The sequence below is a fragment of the Danio aesculapii genome, chromosome 2 (assembly GCF_903798145.1).
Source record: "Danio aesculapii chromosome 2, fDanAes4.1, whole genome shotgun sequence".
NCBI classification, from domain to species: domain Eukaryota; kingdom Metazoa; phylum Chordata; class Actinopteri; order Cypriniformes; family Danionidae; genus Danio; species Danio aesculapii.
In genome coordinates this window covers 32,602,706-32,625,401 of record NC_079436.1, presented here as the reverse complement: position 1 = coordinate 32,625,401, position 22,696 = coordinate 32,602,706, and the positions used below count along the sequence as shown (strand labels likewise).

General features: G+C 37.1%; 1 protein-coding gene across 8 annotated transcripts in view; it reads right to left on the bottom strand.

Annotated features, from left to right (window-relative positions):
• rnf220a (ring finger protein 220a) overlaps positions 1 to 16,774 on the bottom strand; it is a 204,942-nt gene extending 188,168 nt beyond the window's left edge. For all 8 annotated transcript variants that reach the window (XM_056477746.1, XM_056477772.1, XM_056477788.1 and 5 more), the window contains exons 1-2: positions 16,486 to 16,774; positions 5,025 to 5,867 (exon numbers count right to left, since the gene is read on the bottom strand). In XM_056477746.1, the coding sequence (XP_056333721.1) occupies positions 5,025 to 5,673 (649 nt within the window). In that variant the 5' untranslated portion in view covers positions 5,674 to 5,867; positions 16,486 to 16,774. The remainder of the gene's footprint in view (positions 1 to 5,024; positions 5,868 to 16,485) is intronic.
• Between the last annotated feature and the right edge of the window lie 5,922 nt (positions 16,775 to 22,696).

The following is a 22,696-nucleotide window of genomic DNA, read 5'->3' as shown; positions in this document are numbered from 1 at the left end:
CCGGCAGGAAAACCCAAGTTTACATATCTCACAGTTTGCTATGGCAATGTTGTCGTCATCAACTTTATAACACCTCCAGACCGCAGACATACTCGCGCTTTCTGCTTCAAGCTGCTCCGTGTTCTACTTCGCAGGCAATTAACCAATAGCATCTCTGCAACAAAGTGATGTCATGTCGCACGCGTTGCTGTTTCTGTGTGAAGTCAAGAAAGAGGTCTAACTCTGTGCCACTGCATAACTATGTTAAAAAATAATGAGAACATGTATGGATACATATATATGAACAACTATTAAAATGTCAGAGGGGGGTCCTGATCGGGAGGTAATGCACGATTCTGATCGAGTCTGAAACTGTGCGATTGGGCTCGAACATCACTAATTTAGAGGCTTTTGCATTTGAACTCATCATATATATAATTTAGTTTTTTTAATAAAAAGAATGTATCTTAATGTATTAAATAGTATGTATTATACATAAAACATTAAAATCTTGTTAAAAGATTAGATTAGACATTAGACTAGATTAGACATTAAAATCTCTTTTTAAAAACTATTATTATAAATAATATTTCATAAAAGAAAGTATAACAAAGAAGAGAAAATTGTATGGTAATTCTATGAAGATAGAAGCATTGGCATTATTCTATGTAAAACAAACTGGTTGATTCAAATCATTAATTATAAATCTATGTTAAATTGTACTATGGTTATGGTGGGAAAACAACAATTAACCAGACAAAAAAAATTTAACATTCTTTCCAGTTTTGTTGAAAGTTAAGAAAACTTCATGCTGTGGTTCTATAGAGATGACATTGTAACTGTTGAGAAGGGTGAGACTGTCAGCAGGAATTGTGTCATGACAGGACAGCAGCATGCTGAGGTTTCCTGCTCACCACCGTAAAGAGGGTGAGAATCACACCGGCTGCAGTACAGTGCAGATTTGGGGCTTAACACCCAGAGAGAGGACAGGGCTCCTGAAGTGACAGCCAGTAGCACGGCAGCCAGTCAAGGGGAACCCAATTTAAGTCTCTTCTACAACACTGCTGGAAATTCAATTGCATTAGAGCCCTTGGTGGGCCTAAGGTTTAATCTAATTAGATTCAGCTTCAAAAGACGGAGACGGAGAAGGAGAGAGGCAGAGAGTGAGAAGACAAAACTGTCTCCTACTCTCCAAATCATTGTATTCTAAAACTCCCTCTATGTGTCTTTTTTTTTCCTCCACAGAGAGGAAACTAAGGCTTTCCTATTCCTTCCGCCACCCTAATCCCCTCTCATTTCAGCAAAAGAAGCCGCTGCTCTTATCTGATAGTATGAATGTCAGATTACAGTCCATTGAGGGACTTGGATTATACCTGGATTGGCCCTCGAGAGCCACTATCTGCGCATAATCTGAGCTGAAGGTGAAGGTGTTATAATCCCTCTAACCGAAAGGACCGGCACTGTATCGCTGCTTCCTGTGAAGCTGCCGGTTCAAAAGCTCTACGCTGGACGTCTTAAAAGAGCGCTCTCAAACGAGACCCCCTCAGAGGGGAAATTCTAGATGAGATACTGGACACAGTTTCCTCCAGTCTGTCTCTCTCTCTTCCTCCCTCACACTCCTGCCTTCCTCTCTCGTTTCTTGTTGGGTGTCATTCTCGCTCCTCCCAGCCTGCGTGCTGCTGCTGCTGTTTTTATCGGATCAGTCTCAGCTCGCCGCTCTTGTCTCTCATCTGTTCGATCAAGGGTGCTTCCATCTCTCCCTGTCTTTCGGTAGCCCTATCTCTCTCTCTATTTACCCCACTGAAAACCCCCTGTCGCACAACAGATGTCCCAAAAAGAGTGAGTGGGTAGGACCGAATTTGAACATTTTGGCATCTGAAATCTGAGGACAACTGCTACAAAGTTTACTTTGTTTATTTTCTAAAAAAAAGTAAAAGGACAGCAGAAAGAAGCATAAACAAACAATTTGGGGGGGAAAGACAGGAAGGACAGAATAAACATAAAAATTCTAGGACTAGTTATTATATTTGCTAACCTAGTATAAAAATGGACAATACATATTTTTGGCAGCATTGTTTTTTTAATTTGTTTATACGTTAAAATTTGTTCAGACGTTAAAATTCATCCTAAAAAAATTTTATAATAAAAAACTTAATTGAAAAAAACTTTTAATTCTTTTAAAAAAATAGAAAAATGGGTAATATATATTTTTGGCAGCATTTTTTTTACTTTGTTAATACAGTAAGTTAAAATTTGTTCAGACGTTAAAACTGAGCCTAAAAATATTGATAATAAAAAAAAAACTTAATTAAAATGAAATTTTAATTCTATAAAAAGTTGAAAAATGGGCAATACATACTTTTGGGAGCATTTTTTAAACTTTGTTAATAGTTTAAAATTTGTTAAGACGTTAAAATTTATCCTAAGAAGTGTTTATAATAAAAAAACGTAATTAAAGTAAAATTTTAATCCTTAAAAATTTGAAAAATGGGCAATACATATATTTTGGCAGCATTTTCTTAATTTGTTAATAGGTCAACATTTTTTCAGACGTAAAATTGATCCTAAAAGTGTTTATAATAAAAAAAAAATAATTGAAATAACATTTAAATTCTTAATAATGTGTAAAAATGGGCAATATATAATTGGCAGAATTTTTAACTTTGTTAATAGGTTAAGGTTTGTTCAGACGTTAAAATTGATCCTAAAATGTTTATAATTAAAAAAACATTAATTAAAATAAGCCTTTAATTCTTAAAAAAAAGAAATCGTTCACCAGTTTTAGTTTTTTTTTTTTTGATCATGTAAGAAGATATTTTGAAGAATGTTGGAAAACTGTAGCCATTGGCATCCATAGAAGTCAATCCAAGTCATTGGCTACAGGTTTCCAGCATTTTTCAAAATATCTGAACAAAAAGAAACTCAAACTGGTTTGAAACAAATTCAAGATGATTAAAATTATGAACTATCCCTTTAATTCTAAAAATGTCCCACAAAGAAAATCTCTTAGCACTACGTTAAAATTAATTTACAAAAAAAAAAAAATTATGGTACATATTCTGTGAATGAGAGTGTATGGGTGTTTCCCAGTGATGGGTTGCAGCTGGAAGGGCATCTGCTGCGTAAAACATATGCTGGATAAGCTGGAGGTTCATTCCGCTGTGGCGACCCCTAATTAATAATGGAACTACGCCGAAAAGAAAATGAGTGAATGAATATCCTGTGAATGAGAGAGGTAATGAAAGGGTCTGCAGAACTCAGTGTGTGTGTGTTTCTGTGTGTGTACTTATGTTTTCACTGGGACTTCTAATGTATTTGAGTAAGAGTGGTCAGGTTGGATTACTACAGTAATACCACTGGGCTTCCACTCTGCAGAGGTCTTATGAATCTGTGCACACATTTCACATTTCCTCAACACCAAAGCACACACATACACACTCGTACCCACGAGAAACCTCCATTTCATTTATGAGTTTTATCTGTGAAATTTATCTGCTCTGTAGGACCGGTAGGGCACACTCTCTAAACATTTCTCAGCAGTTTGACTTGTGCTGGGGGACAAGCTTCCAACATTACAGGCATAACATATCACGGCAAGAACTTTATAGGTTAAGCACTGTTACACATGCACTAGAAAAAAAATGTGTAGGTGAAAATTTGGAGGAATATCTTCATTTCTGGTTGGATTAATTTAATTGTTCATCTTTTTGCCTATTATTTTTAATACACTATTGTTAATTATATTGTAATTTAACTCTAAATAGATAGATTGAGTTTATTCTATATGTCTGATACCCATTTGAATGTTGCTGTAGCTTATATAAAAATAATCAATATCTACAACAATTCAATGAAAGATATCATGATCAAAATGAGTTTTGGAGGTAAAAAATTAAAGGGGTAGTTCACCTACAGCTGAAAATTCTGCCATCATTTACTCACACTTCACTCATCACAAACCAGTTTGATGTTTGTTTTCTTCCTATTTTCTTGTTTTTTCTTTAACACAAAGTTAAGTTTATTCATAAACTAATTTCAAGAGGATCACGTGCTTATGATTGATCACAGCTGGTGCTGCATTAGCTAATGACTGAATCACCAATCAGGTGACTACTAACTCACTATAAATATCGTTTTCTTATCTCAGTATCTACGTCTTGAAAAATCCCCCCACTACCCACCCCTACTCCCCCTCCCTTCCAGATGGGCGACACGGCGGCCCAGTGATTAGCACTGTTGCCTCACAGCAAGAATGTCTCTGGTTAAAGTCCGTACTAAACCAGTCAATATTTATGTGTGGGTTCTCCCCGTGCTCGCGTGGGTTTTCCCCGAGTTCTCCGTTTTCCTCCCACAGTCCAAAAACACACAACCTAAGTAAATTGAACATTCAATATCCAAGATCTTAGTAAGCGTACATCTCTTCTTAGCCATCCTATATCTGTCATTAGCCAGAAATAAGTCAGAGGAGTTCATCAAGATCTACCTGAGCTCAAACTTCCCTCTCACCCTGCAAATGGGAGGACTCCTTCCCAGGACAGCATGCCAAACAAGCTTTATTATCAATCATCAGCTAAGTGTGAAATCTTGAAATAAGTTATTATAGAAAACTCCTGAAAACCTTTAACCACTGGCTTCCATGGTGTTTGTTTTTCCTACAGTGGAATTTAAAGGTTACAGGTTTCTCACGGTATTTAAAATATCTTCTTTTGTGTTCAACAGAAAAAGGAAACTCAAAAGCTTCTAGAACCTAAAATCAAACAAAAAGTGCTCATGGGTAGCTTAAATAATGTGTCGGTGCTCTTTGGGTGAGGGATACATCAGAATAAACAGCAAAAATCAGTCCAAGGCACTTAAATAATGTGGAGGAAATATTAAAAAGCCTTTATTGACATGGCTAATCCTTAAAACTGCTTCTGTAACCTACTTGAGGGTGAGTAAATTATCATTTTCAGGTGAACTATCCCTTTAAGGAGACAAGTTATTTAAAAGCCTATAGTTGGCAAGTATAAACAGTGCTTTTCAATTGAAAAAAAAAGTGTACTCACAGCGTTCAATGCGATCCTCTGGGCTGGAAGAGGTTTCTCGATCTGACAGCAGACCTGACACTGCGAAGATCTTCTTCCCTGCGTCTTCCACAGCTTTGAGAGCACTGGGCGAGCTGGATGGGATCTGAGCACCACCAAAGTCATATTCTTTCCCTTCTGCATCTGAGTAGCGCAAGTGTGGGGACGCCTCGGCCTCCAGGCAGCCCTTAAGCCTCTTGGCAGGGGTGAAGGCAGACTGGTATCCACCACCCGCTCCATCCCGATCCTCCGGAGGAGAAGCGAATGGCCGGAAGGCCCCGACGCCACTGTGGTTGAGCATGCTTATGGGGGAGCAGTCCAGATTGGGTGGTGCAAACTGATGATGGAGGTGTAGAAGGGAAGGAGGAAAGTCCCTGTTGGGGAAGCCTGGAGGTACGGCGCCCTGTCGGTGGTACATGGAGGCAAACGTATAGGAACCATTGTTGAAGGGCAGGTGAACGTCCTTCTCTACAGACACTGGCACACCGAATGGACGAGGCTGTTGGCAGGGGATGGAGGCATCGCGACTAGCCTCAGCCGTCGATGCTAGCACCATTAGCGCAGGGGATGCTAATGGGTTGGGCAGATAGGAGGAGCTCTCCATTTTGAAAGCTGCCCGATGCAAGTCCATTTTGGAGATTGGGCTGGGGTTGGGTAGAGGGGGGGTGAGGGGCGAGAGTAGAGGGGTGTGGGGGAGGGGTGGAGAGAAGAGAGACGGGGTGAACGGTATGGGCAGAATGGTGCAAACTTTTGCGCTGTCGACACTCTAGTAGAACTGGGGGGGGGGTCCCTCTCACTGGCGGCTCATCCTCGATGGTCCTCCACCTGAAGAAAATTGAACAGAGGAGGAGTTAAACCACTTAAAAACACCCTGGAAACTCTTGCTTACTTTCCCCTTTTTCCGAAATAGAAAGTTTCCCCCTGCAGATCTGAGGTTCAGATCACATATAAGCCTCTTACTCCATCTCCCCGTCTGCAGAGCAGAACGGCGTCTGAGGGAGATAAGAGCCGTGCGCTGATCAGATAAGAGCGCGGCCCTGCTCGTGTGAACACCCTGGTCCTCTGCCTCCGATGGGATTCTCATACTGATATCGTATCAGCCTGCCATCTGCACAGGAAATTTGACTGAATGAATAAATTAGCTGCACTTCACCCCTTGACCCCTGCTGCAGCCAAACAGCCAGAGAAAAAGCCCCGGAGGATAACATTCGCTGATTGGTAAAAGTGTGAGTGGGTTTAATCAGAAACGTTTTAGCGAATCTGTGTCTTTTTGTGCGCATGTGCGCCTGTCCGTCATCGCCAGTCCCCAAGGTGATCTATTACAAGTTAAATGGATGTTTAACTTACATAGAATTTAGAAATTATTGTAGAGCTTAAACGTCACGCTCTATTACGGATCAAAATCACACTGTTTTTCTTTGAGTCACCAACTACTTTTTAAAAGTGGAAAAAATGTGAACAAAAGATTTTTGAGGACAAATATAAAGGTTTGGGGTAAGTAGTTGAAGTCAGAATTATTAGCCCCCCATTGAATTTTTTTCTTTTTTAAATATTTCCCAAATGATGTTTAACAGAGCAAGGAATTTTTCACATGTCCGATAACATTTTTTCTTCTGTAGAAAGTCTTATTTGTTATATCTTGGCTAGAATAAAAGCAGTTTTTATTTTTTTACAGAACAAACCATCATTATACAATAACTTGCCTAATTACCCTAACCTGCCTAGTTAACCTAAATAACCTAGTTAAGCCTTTAAATGTCACTTTGAGCTGTGTAGAAGTGTCTTGAAAAATATCTAGTCAAATATTATTTACTGTCATCATGGCAAAGATAAAATAAATCAGTTATTATAAATAAGTTATTAAAACTTTAGTAATGTGTTGAATAAATCTTCTCTCCGTTAAACAGAAATTGGGGGGTGGGGGGAACTGGAAGGCTAATAATTCAGGGGGACTCATAAATCAGACTTCAACTGTATGTATGTATATATATATATATATATATATATATATATATATATATATATATATATATATATATATATATATATATATATATATATATATATATATATATATATACACACACACACACACACACATTTCTTTCAACAAAGACGATTAAACTAATCAAAAGTGACACAAAGGCATTTATAATGTTATAAAACTCATTTAAATAAATAATACTCTTAAAATTTCTACTTTGAAAAAAATTATGGAAAAAAATAAAACTTCACATAAAAATGATTTCTGAGGGATCATGTGACTGAAAACTGATATAATGGCTGCATCAAGATTCAGTTTTGCCATCACATGAGTAAATTAAGTCATTAATTATATTAATAATAAAAATAATTTCCACTTTTAATAATGTGCATTTGATATAATATTTACCAATATTACTATTTTACAGTATTTGTATTTGTTAAACAAAGCCATGGTGAACATAAAACACTTCTTATAAATAATCTTACTGACCCCAAACTTTTAAAATGCTTGTGTGTGTGTGCGTGCGTGCGTGTGTGTGTGTCACATACATGTCCAGGAAAACCGAATTTAATCTGCAGAACAGGCCCTCTTATTCAGAGTAATTCAAATAGATGGGCCTTTAGTCTTGTGTCACGGCGAGGCCATTTCAAATGCCACACAGAATATCAGCCTGCATCAAAGAAACTCCTGGGGAATTTATCAAGGCATTTTTACAGATATCAGCTGTCCAGAACACTCATTCGAATCAATTTTAAAACTCGATCTGCACACACACACACACACACACTTGCTCTGCGGCCCAGTAAAAAGAGCTTTACATTATCACATACATGGCAGGGGAATGTGTGCCGTTTCCTGTCTGTAGAAAATGGGTTACACTACACCGCGTGATGCTGGCGTGAAGCCCAAGAAACGCATTACGTTTCGTCTTCACTCTCGGCCTAGCTGGGAAAATAGCACCTTGAAAATGTACCAATATCGCTTTTTTTTCCCCCCACTCTCACACTCATCAGGGCCTCGTCTCTGTATCGAATCTCTCCCCTCGGATAACCTCTAAAAAATGAGTGCGGGTGGGTGTTGATAGCAAGGTAATACAGTGATAAGTACCTGGATATTTCAATTTTATTATCATTACCATCAGCGCAGTCAGGCAGTGTGAAACTGACAATCCAATAAAAGGACACAGGATATCCCCCCAATGGCGCACGGGAGAGAGAGAAAGAGGGGGCATAACTAGGCTGAGTGTTGTACAGATGTGCTAATCATTTCTGTGGCTGCGGCCGGTCTGCCTGGTGCCCCTGTTTCACACACACACACACACACACACACATACACACGCACAAAAGCATGCACAAACTGAGAGTCCAGTGTCCCAGAGCAACCGAGGAGAGCAGTGAGTCAGCCTGACACACACTGACACGCTAGAGACTGTGTGTGTGTGTGAGAGAGAGAAAGAGAGAGAGCGGGCAAAAGGGGGGGTAGAACCGAACCGCAATATCTACCACAGCTCTTGTCACACTTCTTTCATTCATCAATCACTGCAAGCAAAATCCAAGAAATCCAATCTTAAATGACCCAGTCAAAGGAAATCTGCGTTTCAAAAATAGTATTAAAGTTTGGGACATCAACATAAATGTATAAAGCTAAACATATTATTGGATTAAAAGGACTATTAATATGAATTATAGGGATATTATTATTAATTATTAACATTAATCGTTGCTGCTATTGTTGTTGTTGTAATTATTATTAGATATGAAAGTGTATATTTAAATTAATTTTATGACAAATATAAAAGTTTTGGTCAACATAAACACTAGAGACTACAAAAAGATTAATAGATCAGGTTTACATGTATAATAATAATATTAATAATAATAATAATAATAATAATAATAATAATAATAATAATAATAATAATAATAATAATAATAATAATAATAAAGGGACTAAGCCAAAAAGAAAATGAATTAATAATAATAATAATAATAATAATAATAATAATAATAATAATAATATTAACAATTGTTGTCATTCTTGTTAAGATTTACATTTATTAAAAATGTTTAATTAAATTTAAAAAAGACTACTGAATACAAAATGTAAAAATAAATATGTAAGAAATTTAAATGTGTAATAATAATAATAATAATAATAATAATAATAATAATAATAATAATAATAATAATAATAATAATTGTTGTCATTCTTGTTAAAATTTACATTTATTTAAAAAATTTAATTAAGCTAAAATAAAAACAAAAGACTACTAAAAACAAAATGTAAAAATAAATGTAATTAGATTAAGTGTAATAATAATAATAATAATAATAATAATAATAATAATAATAATAATAATAATAATAATAGTTTATTTGTTATTGTATATTTTTCTATATTAAAATAAACACATTATTAGATATGCTTTTTTAAAACTATTATTATTAGTAGTAGTAGTAGTAGTAGGGGTAGTAGTACTGGTGGTGGTGGTGGTATTACAAATTAGTTAATTTTATTAAAACAGTGTATTAAAATGATTAGAAACGAATTATTTGATTGACAAAATCCAAAGCTGGGGTTGACTTAATAAAAAAGTAAACACTTAATAAGTAAAGAAAACATAAATAAATAAAATATTGATTTGACTTAATTAATTATTTGTCAATATTATAATTACTATTACTATGAAATAATAACCCCCCTAGAAATTCACATGTAAATTGTATTAAGATATGTTTGTACAAAGTTAAAAATTGAGATTGATGATCCAGTAAAACATAAAACTGTCACGGAACAGTTACAGTGATCCAGCCTAAATCTAGCATTGCATTTCCTTTTCAAATTACATTGTTATGATATCGCCGTGTCAGTTGCAGTGATGAGCTGCATGTTCTCTCTCTCTCCGAAACTTACTGATGTAAGGAAACAGAATGGCTACAACAAAGACAAATAAGAAGTTGTCAACGACACATTTTTCGGGGCGCAGCTCTGGGGAGCGCTGCAAATGAATCCAATTTCAGCGAAAACAAACGACTGTCAAATTTGACTGCTGAGAGAAAATGCAAAAGTTTCAGCGGAGGGTGTCACTCAAAAACCGCAGCTCCTGCTCCTCTGCCTGTCTGTCAGTATATTTAGAGATTGTTGACAACCGTGAAAGTGCCACTCTTACATTTTATTACAGGACAGGGCAGACACTGTCATTCAATACCCTCAGAAAAAAAAAAAACACATCTCCAACTGTCTGAGCCAGACACCACGTGAGGAGACAAAAACGGCAACAGTTACAAGAATGTGGCCGACGAATGGATTTCATGCTAATTGCTGCTCCAAATTAAGCCATGCCAATGATTTCTCATGCTTTTTTAACTTTCACTGAAATGCTTCCAGCGCTGTCAGAAAATATGATGTGGTGTGAAGGCTGTTATGTGTGCAGCTGCTAAAATGGAGAGCCCTCAAACGACGTCGCAGGAAATGACACTGGCGGAGCACATTTTTTAACTACTTTGCTCTTGAAAACTTCCCAAACGCCTTTGTCTGAAGGGTCTCAGCAGCACTCCAACTCGTTAGCTTTTTTTAATCACCCTAGAGGGTAAACTTATGTTCATCCACAACCATCTCCTTAAGCATCCTCTTGAAATGGCTGCCACAAACACAGCACTCCAGCCTCCCCTCGGCTTGTCAATCAAGGAAGCCGTGTGAAATATTTGCGGCAAGGAGGGTAAAAGGTGCTGAATTGCCCAAGCCACGCTTAGTATTCGGCAAGGAAGTGCTTTTTGGACAGTCGATATTATTGAAAACACAGTCATTCGCCAACGGCTGGCCTGCAACTTAGGACCACGCAGATAATATATCCTGCTGAATTAGAATCAAAGGCCTGGCGATATGAAATCTCTCACAGAACAATTCAATAACGTGCAGCAGCTGTGGAATAAGACATAAAAATATGAACGGCGCATTCTGAAGACGTGAAAGCGAGATTTAATGACGGAGTGAGAACGCAGTGAAGGATAATGACACTTGGACGTACAGCTAACTAAATCAATAATGATAGTACAAGCTGTGCCTCAACACTCCAGTTCACTATCAACAAATAAATTCCCCACAGTGTATGACACACAATAAAACCCAGCAATAAATAGTGGTAATCAATCACTGCTTTATTGGATCTTATCGCCTGCGTATGTATACCAGAGGCCTGCCTCCAAACTTTTTCAACTTTTTTTTCTCCTCTTCCCCCAGACGAAATTTGTACGATTAACTCTCAGAACACCGAAGGAAAAAAAAAGTGCTACTCTGTGTGAGCTGTCAGTATAAGTGAGGATTTGCTTTTCAAATAAAGCTTTGCGGCGGGCACTGGGGAACATTGATTCATTGTGAACAAAATGATTTTCAAAGTTTCCTGTCCTGCCTGCCCTATTCATTTCAGGGGCTGATGGACTGTTTGTCTCATCCCACCCACCTGAGCCAACTAATTCCTCACTAAGCCCAGATTATTTGCAAGGTGTCTGGATCCTCTGTGCTCAGAGCCAGGACCGGACTGCAAAGAAGCCACGTCGACCCCTTCCCAACCCACCTTACAGCTGTCCAGTGCAGCCCGCCACTGTGTACTGAGACAGACAGAGAGAGAGAGAGAGAGAGAGAGAGGGAGACTTTACACTGTTTTGATTTCGCCTGGTTTGAGCACACTGTTTGCCAACCAGAGGCTCGTCAATAATAGATAACGAAGCCCAATGCAAGAGCAGTCTGCCACTAAACCGCTTGAACTTGTTGGCTGGCTTGTCTTTTAAAACACAAGATTAATTTAACCAGCAACGGTTGGCCTCTTATTCCAGGTTCAGTTCCACAACATAGTCCGCCGACTAAGAAAACAGAATGAATTTCATGCTCATCCTTCGTGCTTAAAAAAAACAAAAAAAAAATCAATGCATTTCAGAGAACGCTGTGAGAATAGAATGCAGTAACTAATGTAAAGGACATTTATATCCTTTATATATAAAGGATATATATATATATATATATATATATATATATATATATATATATATATATATATATATATATATATATATATATATATATATATATACACACACACACACACATATATATATATACATTGGAGGGAATAGCCATCCATGTCTCGCTCCTAGACTAATGTTCAGTGGGAAAATAACAAGCAGGATTCGGACAAGCAGAGAGATATAGGAGTGTTATTGATCCCAGGCAAATGCACTGGTAATGCCTTGTGTGAGAGGGTGTAAAATTAACTTATTCCACAGCACTGAAACTCACATCTAAATAATGGACAGGTAGGTAAATCAAAATAGAACATTTTTTTAAAAACTAGCATTAACTGTCAATGCATCCTCGGTCAGCCTGAGTAGAAAACTTAATGCTTTAAAAATCAGTTTTGCTTGTTTATTATGTGACTATTTAATCACCTGTTAACAAAACAGAATATTTTTAATTTACAAAAAAAATGTTTAAGTTTTCTAAACTATAAAAACGTAAATTGTGTGTATTATTTTGCAGTTTAAAATAAGAGTACACGCACAGCCAACGCCCCGCTGAGTGTCACTGCAATGGCTGAGGCTAAATAAATACAGTTCTTCATAAAGTCAAGGCGCGGCGATTTATTATAATTAAATCAGCATTAATAGAGAGCAATCAATGTAAATTAATCATCCAATAATTAAGTAATTGTAAAAAGAAGCAATTAGACATATACGCATTATAATTAGTTAAATACAACAGTCACAAAATACTTAAATCGCTACAAAGGGACAATAGCAAACTATATATTTTTAGACAAGTGCGTAAAAGAGGACGCAAGCGATAAACAGTGTTCAAAACCCCCTCAACAGCAGTAGATTTTATTCAGAGGCACTGCTGCGGTTGGGGCGCTTTACCTAACAAACAAAGTATCTCACTCACCATAAAATTTCAAATGTTCCGCCTCGGTACTAAATAAAAAGGTACATGAATAGGCGTGTCTGCACGCTTCAAAACATAATGGAAGGGGACATGGTGAAGTTAGGCAATCCAAGGACTACACCTGATTATTTTCATCTTTATACAACCGTCCAAACACTTGTCACGCACGCGCATCTTAAATATTTCTCCAGGATTTCAGAAGAATCCTTTAAGGACCACGACCTTTCCCTGTGCTCAAACTGTGGTATTATTTGTAGATTATTTTAATTACCATAGCGTGCCACCATCTGCATGACAAATGAGCTTTCGGTGAAGTGTTTATTAGCACGTGAAAACATAAACATGCACGAGGGCGGGTGGGTATGAGTTAACGGGGTTAATTCTAGTTTAATTCGTTGGGAAACAACACGCTTGTCGATAACACGCAACAGACAAAAGGCCAATCAAGCCGGTGCGTTTGAGAAATGCGTGCTTCATATACTTTCAGTGCGCGGGGTCGGATGGATTTTTCTTTTGAATCTAAACCAGAAACACTTTCCCACTCGTATATTATCGCAAGTTAGAGCCGCAGAAGTTTTTGCTGTCTCCATCCTCGCTGTCTGTGGGGAAAGATGCTCTCCTCTCCTCCTAATTGTCAACAAGAATAAAAACGTTTGATTGCGCTTGCTGGTTTTTAATTCTACAAATCCAGATTAAAATAACTCTGGCCATTGATCCGGCCAGTGGAATCGACATTAATTTTAGTTCACTTCTCACTTTGCACGGGGATCAATGAGAAGCAATAACAACTGACATCGGCTCTGAAAGGACAGAACAGAAAACGCAGGGCTGAAAATCGAAATGCTGACGAATAAATCATCTGCTACTTTTCTTTCATTCTCTGATCGTGTGTTGTCTCGTTAAGACTCGAACCGGACTGCTGTGTTAAATTATTCGGTGGCAAAAAAAATATATTTTATGGGATTAAAAGAAGTAATGAAACACTGAATTAATGGGACCGAGCGGTTTAGGTTTTAAATGCAAGAGCGCAACAGGGTGGGTGTCCTGGTATTCATTTGTTATCATAAATCCCGATAAAACAGACAAAAATATATACAAATAACATTTAGACTATTTCGTAAACTTAAATGTTTTATAGATGATTTGCATAATCTCTTATTTTTAATTGAAATGAATATGAATTTGAAAACTATAAAGATGAACATTGTACACATAAGATTCTATAATAATTCATATCTGTCCATTATAAATTTATAATATAATCAAATTTAACACTCAAGTGAGTTTGACATTAGTTGTATAAACATTTATTCACACGATTATCTGAAAAGATAATGTAATCTTTGAAGATTATAATTCTATGTAATGGCTATTTAAAAAGATTCCAAATATAAGACTGATGCAATTATTTAGATAATTAAGTAAACATTAAACAATTAGACATTAAGTATTAGAAAAAAGATTTATTACTAAAAATCTACAATTAAATATCGAGTAAATTAAGCGTGTAATTGAGAAAAATGATTCGGCCTGCTTGCACAGGAGCGCCTAAATAAAGCGCGTTTCTGTCCTGTAGAACAGTTTCAAAATAAAGATAATCAACGAATAAAAAAAAACATTTAATGCATTTTTAGGTGTAAAGATTTTTTTTCTGGTGTAAATATAAAACAAAGTAATAAATATTAACTGTAGTCATTTGCAATATATTCACAGTTGTAAAGTGCAAATAGTTAACTGCACACTGCCGTTTAATAACACGGGAATAAATAATTAGCTATCCTGCAACTGAAAATTCACAAATGTAAGATGTTACAATAACGAAGCTATTTACCTAACGAATGTATTGTGCCATCAAAAATATAAATAATTGATGTGAATTATGTAGACTGCAGAATCATAGACTGTTTATGTAGCACTGCTCTAACATTTAGTAAAAATATTTAGATCATAAATCTAAAATTGCCAACATAAGACAACGCAAACATGATCTATTATGTTGCATGAAATTAGACAAAAGTATTAAATGTGTTTTAATGTGCATTTTAATTGTTATATTTTCTATTAATAAGTTTCCTGCAAATAAAATAATAGTGCTGAAAATAATGCGCTATAAAATTATTTAAATGATTGCAAACCTTAAATAATCAAACAAATCAATGCTATGGTGTTAATAAAAAAAATAGTATAAATTATACACCGAAGGTGCGATAATATAGTTTTAGTCTGAGAACTGTGCCTAAGATTTTCCTTGGAAAAATTATTATTAAACTCCTGAGTAGAACGGAAACACTCCCGTACGTGTTGTGTAAATTGTAGTGACCCATAGTAAACAGGTGTTTCCTTGCACCTTGTTTCCTTACTGCACGTATCTGATTCACTTTGCTCTCCGTATAAGCGCTATCCAACTAATTGCTCCGAGTAGGCCTATAGTTTTCTTATTTAACAACCATTGTTGACAGATTAATTTAAAACGAAACATTTCTTTTTCAATTAACACACATGCGCGCGAATTCAGGAGGAAAAAACAAAGTGGCCAACAGTCTACTGTGGCTTGAGAACAAAATATAAATTATCCGCAACATTGGTCTCGAGCGCATTAATTCCCGCTCTGATTACAGACTATAAATGGAGAGGACTATAAATGGAATAGTAAAATCTCCACTCTCAGGAGCACTTCTCACGTCCACTACCAGTCACAAATTAGTAGGGAGCGTAACTGAACTACCCAAGCAGTTGGCTTTAAAAGCCGGTCTGCGCTGATAACGTTCGTTATTAAAGGTTAACCCACTGAACATCACACTCAAGCATGTTATACTCGTGGGTGGCCGCAGACACGCGCACATCATCACGGGTATCATTATAACAAGTTCCTCTTCAGTTCCGTCAACCAAAAACAGAGAATTTTGAAGGACATGCCTAAATTTCCCAGGAGAGCACTTGTGCAACTCTTAAATGTGAGTTTATGTTTGCCGGCATTTTTGAAACGTTTACGTCAAATTGTTACAATTTTTTTAGGGTGATATTGTTAATTTAAAAATATGTTTTAAGAGATTTCTGGCGTTTTCCATCGTATGGCATTACATTCAAAACTTAAATGTACTGTTTTTGCAAACTTTACAATCACCAACTGATGTTCAAGTCAAAACGAGCAAAGTATTTAGGAGTTCAGAAACTCTTCCACACTAACAGCGAAGTTGCTCCATGAAGTCACTAAAATAATTGCTACAATCAACCCATTACGCGCGAGCGAAACATGGTATCTGATAGGAGAGCTATTGATATGGAATAATAAAGTTGCGCATCATCACCTTAACTCAATTTCCACACAAGAAAAAGCAAACAACAACAATAACAAATGCAGTGCTATCCTGGCGCAAGAGACAGCCGCGTTAGGGTACGTTAAATCAGGCTCGGGGTCACCCATTAAACAGTCTGGAAAAAGCGGATTTCTCCACATAAACATGAGACGCGCTCCCACTGGATCACAAAAACAATCTCTGTCAAGACATTCAGAGCACTTACGTTGTTTTAAAAAATCCCTCGGAAGGTTTAGCTGTCCTTTTATCCCGACAACCGAAACTTTTGGAAACCGGAGAGCGAAGATCACCGCGAAGCAAGCGCCTCGAGGAAACAACGTGAGACGGTCGCCGCGCGTGAGACAGAGTTCCCGGGTCGTGTCGTGTGTTGAGAGTTGTATCAGTTGCATGTACCGATGAGAACGAGTCAGCGCTCAGTGGCAAAGTAGAGACGATAGGCAGAGATTTGCTCAGAGGTGGAAACAGTGTTGGAGGTGCAGTGCTGCCGCTCAGCGCCAGGTTCGCTCATTGACTGACATTCATTCTCTCCTCCTCGCGCGCTGAGGACCCTGACCCCCCTTCTCCGAGCTCCCGTGGGGGATCTCATGGGCTGTTTTGTGAGCACGGAATGAATTATCGTCTCTCTTCACCATTTAGAAGACCAGGGAAATGAAGTCCGCAGCAAAACAAAAGATGTTTCAACAATGCGCGAGGTCTGCAGAAATAGGTAAGTGTGCAGCGTCCCACAGCGCGCTATGGGCTGCTCGCGAGTTTGTCTTTAGCTGTTTTCACTCCGTGTGGCTCCCATACAAGTGTGTTTACGTGTTGTAAAAAGTCATTCTAGTCTACTTGTTGCTTTTTTTGCACATACCTGCTACTGGAGTAGAGTAAGTCCCATAAACGCGTCTTAACATCTGTCAATCTGTAAAAAAAACGGAAAATGTTTTGTATTCTTCCATTTAAAATAAATAAACATACACAAACTCTGCTATCATATTCATTATGTAGCTTTACTTAAACTTAATCACAGTTTATGTGTAAACATAATACAACATTAACACTGAACAGCACCACGCAGAAATCCACCTGCTGGACAAAGCTGGAAATGCACATGGCTTCAGCCTCAAACAAACGGCGAAAATAAAGCGCACGTTTACAAATGTCAACTAATGTCTTGTTTTGGCTAATAACGCGTATTCTGTTTAATTTTCATATCTACAATAAGTCTCTACAAGAAGTTATGTGTGCTCCCAGGCCAAAGTAATGGGAGGCAGTGCAATGTAAGGGTGATGGGAGGGCAGTAGCCATACATATGTGCATTATACTGCATTACATTAGCACTCTCTTGTATTGCTAATGACCTCCGTTAAAGCATCAGTGAAACAGAGGAGGAAAAGCCCATCCATGTCCAAGGTCCCTTTCCATTCAAAATCAAATTTCAGGCCTCAGTCTCTTAACATGTCTCTAAATGGACTGGTGTGGATTGGTGAAGTGCTTTGATGACAGCTCTTTTTACCAGGGCTTAAGCACAAATCCTCTCCTCCATTTCCAGAGCCCCTTGATTCGATTGAAATTATTTTACATTCTCTCCGGACTGTATCAAATAACAAAACATATTACTACGACTTGATTGAATCCATTACAAGCAAAGCTGGGACATTTATAAATCTACACTTCAGTCGATATAAAAGTTGAGGTAGCCAGAGTGTATATGATCTGCTTTCTCTTTATGATTGAGAGACTTTCAGTGGCCGGTATAAATGTGGAAAATCTTTGAAATTGGATAAAAGATATTAACAGAAGGATATAGTTTGACCAAAAATGGACTCAAACTTGGGCTATCAAACACGTAGGTGACATTTTTTCCCTTCGGTAGAATTTTAAAGAAGGTTTTAGCTAAAATCCTGGTTCTTGAAAAGGGCTATTAGCATTTTGATAGTCAAAAAACAAATATAGGTAAAAGAAAAGTATTAATGATGCCTGCTTGTGATAAACTGAGGTCTTCTGAAGCAAAAAACAATAATAATGAAAATTGGTGTATGCATTGTCTAACACATTTTACATGTAATAGACAGCACTGGCAACAGGCACATATCATTGTGTGACAAGAAATATTTGATGTCACGAAAACATTGAGGAAAGCTTGCAGAGGCTGTAGATTAAAGGAAAAATAACAATGTTGTAAATATTTTTTAGTTTCTTGCACAGATGATTAAACTTCACAAAGACCTCATTTTATAATCAGAACAGCAGCTTTTTACTTAAAAAAATGCCATTTAATTGCATTTTATGAATCTCCAAAGACCTGGATTTGTGCGTTTCTTTAATGCTCTAATGAGGACAAAATCTCCTACAAGAATTTTCGTTTTCTGTGAACAAAATTCCTTGTGTCAAGTATATTTTGTAAAATATGCTTAACGTTTGATGAACAGGGTCAATCTGCTAACTGCTCTTTTCATTGTTTTCAGGTCTCATTTGTCATTCTTGCCATGTCTACGTGAACGCTGAAGAGGAGTGAAAATCATCGCCATTGGAAAGGGAAGTTAAACATCACACGTTCATTTAAGTTGAGTGATTTTGACTTCTCAGATGTCCCTTTAATGCAGAGCGCAGTGATAATTGAGGGACCCGTGTTGAGGCAGGACGGTCACTGTAATAACAGAGACATCTTTTCAACACACCAGTCAGGTCTTAATTATTACCTTTACAACAGCGATCTCAGCGAAACGGGTACCAGAGGACCTATAGCGAGAGATGTCCCACACAATGGAGGCTCAGCACAGATTCCTCATTAGCATATGTCAGCCATGTGCTTCAGATGGCTATTCATTTCTGTCACTTAGCACTTGGAAGTGCTCATGCTAAGAGCTGGTAAATTAAATGCTGTATTCCTGCACTGTAACCTAAGATTACGCTGTTGTCACTGAGCCTGTCTCCGCTAGTAGATTACTTCTTAAAAATAATTTTAAAAAGGACAGGGCAAAAAGAAAAAGAAAATAATGTAATGGACGAGCAAAATGGTGCTGCTGTGGAAATGATTGACAGCTACAATATGAATGAAAACCAATCAGAACTAGTGGCTCACTGTTCTTTTCACCTGACAAAAACAAACATGTTATATTCAGACTGATATGAAAATTAAAGGGATAGTTTATGCAAAAATGAACAATCTGTCAGCATTTACTCACCCTCACGTCATTCCAAACATGTTTCATTTACTTCTGTTGGAAACAAAAGGAAGATTATTTGAAGAAAATTGGCTCCATTTTGTTACTTAGAAAAATTTCAAAAACTTTTTTCCCCATTTTCTGAGTAAATGACCACTTTAAACACTTTTAATTAGAAAAGTAAAATAATTAATAGTACTTGGAACTAGATGATCCATTTACTCCTCCACAACTGTCTGCCACATTCACAGAGACACAAAAAAAGCTGTAAAGGGTTTGGAGTGACTCCCGTCAGAACAGAATTAGGATGAATGGGGATCTAGAGTGACAATATCAAATAAATTCAGATTTCACTGGTCACATTGCAAAACATTCATACTGTATTTGATATAAAACCACATAAAGAAGTGGCCCAAATCAAACCAGAAATTAAAAGATCAGATTGGATGCAGTTTGCGCAGTTATCTGCACTGTAAAAATAATACAAAATAATAATACAAAAATAATGTAAGTAAACATATTGTAACTTGGAACTGATAAGTTGACTTAATTTCTATAATTATGCAAATTGTACTTACTTTTTTTAAATAAAAGTAAACGAATCACTTTTTTCCATAACACCTTCATTATATACGTTTTATTCCCAGCTTTACTGTATCTAGCAAAATGAAATACAGTAAAATAAATCTGCTCCTCCAGACTCCAGCGTGTCTTCTAAATTCAATACAGGCTATTATTGTAGATTTTACAGACTTAATAAACCACCAAATATGTAATATTGAAATAATTACTATAATTATTTGAAAAATGACATGCTAAAATAGTCTGACAATGTAAGAAGGGATTAGTTGACTGTAAAAAAGTAAGTACAGTTTGCATAATTATAAAAATCAAGTCAACTTAGCAGTTACAAAAGTTACAAAAGATTTACTTACATTATTTTTGTAAAGTCAACTTGTTACCTTTAAGACAACTGGTTTACTCGCTTTAAGTTTTACAGTGTGAATAGCATATGGGCAAAAAAAAAAAAAACAAGACCAGATTTCACATCTAAAATAGCAATGTGAGCACAGCCTGTGTCATGAAGAAGATGGACCTTCATGAAGATCACCGATCAGAACTCCAATCTTAAAAATAAAGCTTCTTTCAAGAGTTCACACTTAGCTAATGATTGATAATAAAGCGTATTTGGCATGCTGTCCCGGGAGAGTCTTTAGCTCATAACATCTTCAAGCCCGGGGCTCCCTCCTATTTGCAGGGCAAGAGGGGAGTTTGAGCTCAGGTAGGTCTCGAGAACTCCCCTGCTTGTTAGGGCAAATGGCAGATTAGAGATTGCTATGAAGATATACTGCTGATTAAGAGCTTATCTATGGTCCTTCATTTGGTTTGGTCAGTTTACCTATGTCGCATGTCTTTGGACTGTGGGAGGAAACCAGAGAACCCGGGGGAAAACCCACACAAGCACAGGGAGAACATGTAAACAGAAATGTAAACTGGCCAGCTAAAGACTGGAACCAGTGACATTCTTGCTGTGAGACAACAGTGCTAACCACTTTGCCACTATGCCACTCTATCAAGGAAAAAGGGGGCGTTATAGGAGTGGAAGGGGGATTCATCTATAGGAAGAATAGGAAGAATCTTCTAAGGCCCCGTTTACACTGCCAGTTAAATGTGACCCAATTTCTATTTTTTTTTCCAGTTCTACAGTTCGGATCTGTTCTATGACCATGTAAACATGACAAAAATGCATGCATTCGGATATTCAGCGATTGGTTTCAGGCCTCCTTCATATGTGGAATTAAATCAGATATAAATTGGATATGTGACAATGTAACTATCATGTAAACAGGCACATCGGATTTATTGAGGCATTCCGTTTTGTACTTCATTAAACTTGCGACAATGTGGTACTTCTCCGCAGTTTAATGACAAAGAAGGAAGAGTGTGTGTGGAGACGCTGATGCGGTAAACAACAACAACAGAAAAAACATGGAGGAGAAAAGAGGTCAGTTGCCACAATTTGCTCCCACCAGACCTGAGATCTCTCTCATACCAACAACATACCAACAACAAATTTCTCTGAATGGTGGAGGACACCATATAAACTATAGGCGCAAGCTGCGAGGATGGCCCTTTCCCACCTCCTCCGCCTCAAAATCTTTTTAAAGTTGGGTGAACTTCACATATTTCGCAGAGCTAATCGTGACTACTGTGACGCAAATGCTAGAACCCGCCTTTACACATGCGTGACGTCGTAAAATGTATGGCAACTTAAAACACATGAATCAAATATGGGTCACAACCAAAAGAACGTGTAAATGGACAGGCAAAAAAATCTGATATAGGCAACAGATCGGAATTGGGCTTCAAGACCTGACAGTGTAAAGGGGGCCTAAGGTAAGGCACTCTCGTTATTTATAATCAGTTAGGAGTCATCTGATTGGTGAATTGTGCATTAGCTAATGCTGGACCAGCCGTGGTCAATCATAAGCATGTGATTCTCTTGAAATTAGTTTGTAAACAAACCACACTTATGGAATTTATGATTCCATTAAAAAAGTTTAACATGGCCTTTTTCATTCACCAAAAGATTGTTTATGATGGAAAAGTGTGCTTTAGATATTAAATTGCTCTTTACATGTTTGAAACAAAAAAATCTTTTGATTAAAGATTAAAAGAAACCAAACATGTTCTGCTGTGGCTTCACTGTGAAAACCCTGTTTTTGTTTTTATCTTTGCAACTTACTTTTAACAGTGTGTACTGTGCTTTTAAGCTGTCATAAAACAAAAATTTTATACACAGTATGACAAAGAAATTTAAGTGAAAGTTCACGCATAATTTGCTTACCCTCGTTTAGCCTATATGAATGCTTTTTCTGTAAGAAAATAGAATTTTTTTTACTTTCACTGTACAAACACACACAAAAATAACAAGATATTTTTAGCAAATGTTAGAATACTTAGAATTTGATAAAAGAAATGGAACAATAATACCTCTATCTGTTGTAGCGTCTGCAAAGAAAAGAAAACAGAGAATTAAGAATGAAGGACAAAGATAGAAATGACAGATTATTGTGATTCCTGCTGTTGAAAAAACCCTCCTCTTTCATTCTTTTTCTCAACCAATTCCTGTACTCTAGGTGTCATGAAGAAGATTCACCCCAGCACAGAACCTGATATGGCCTTCTTGTTTTTGTTTTTTTATTTAAAAAAAGCAGAATTACACAAAGTCTCTCTCTAAATCTGCACCGGAGGACACCCATCACTCTC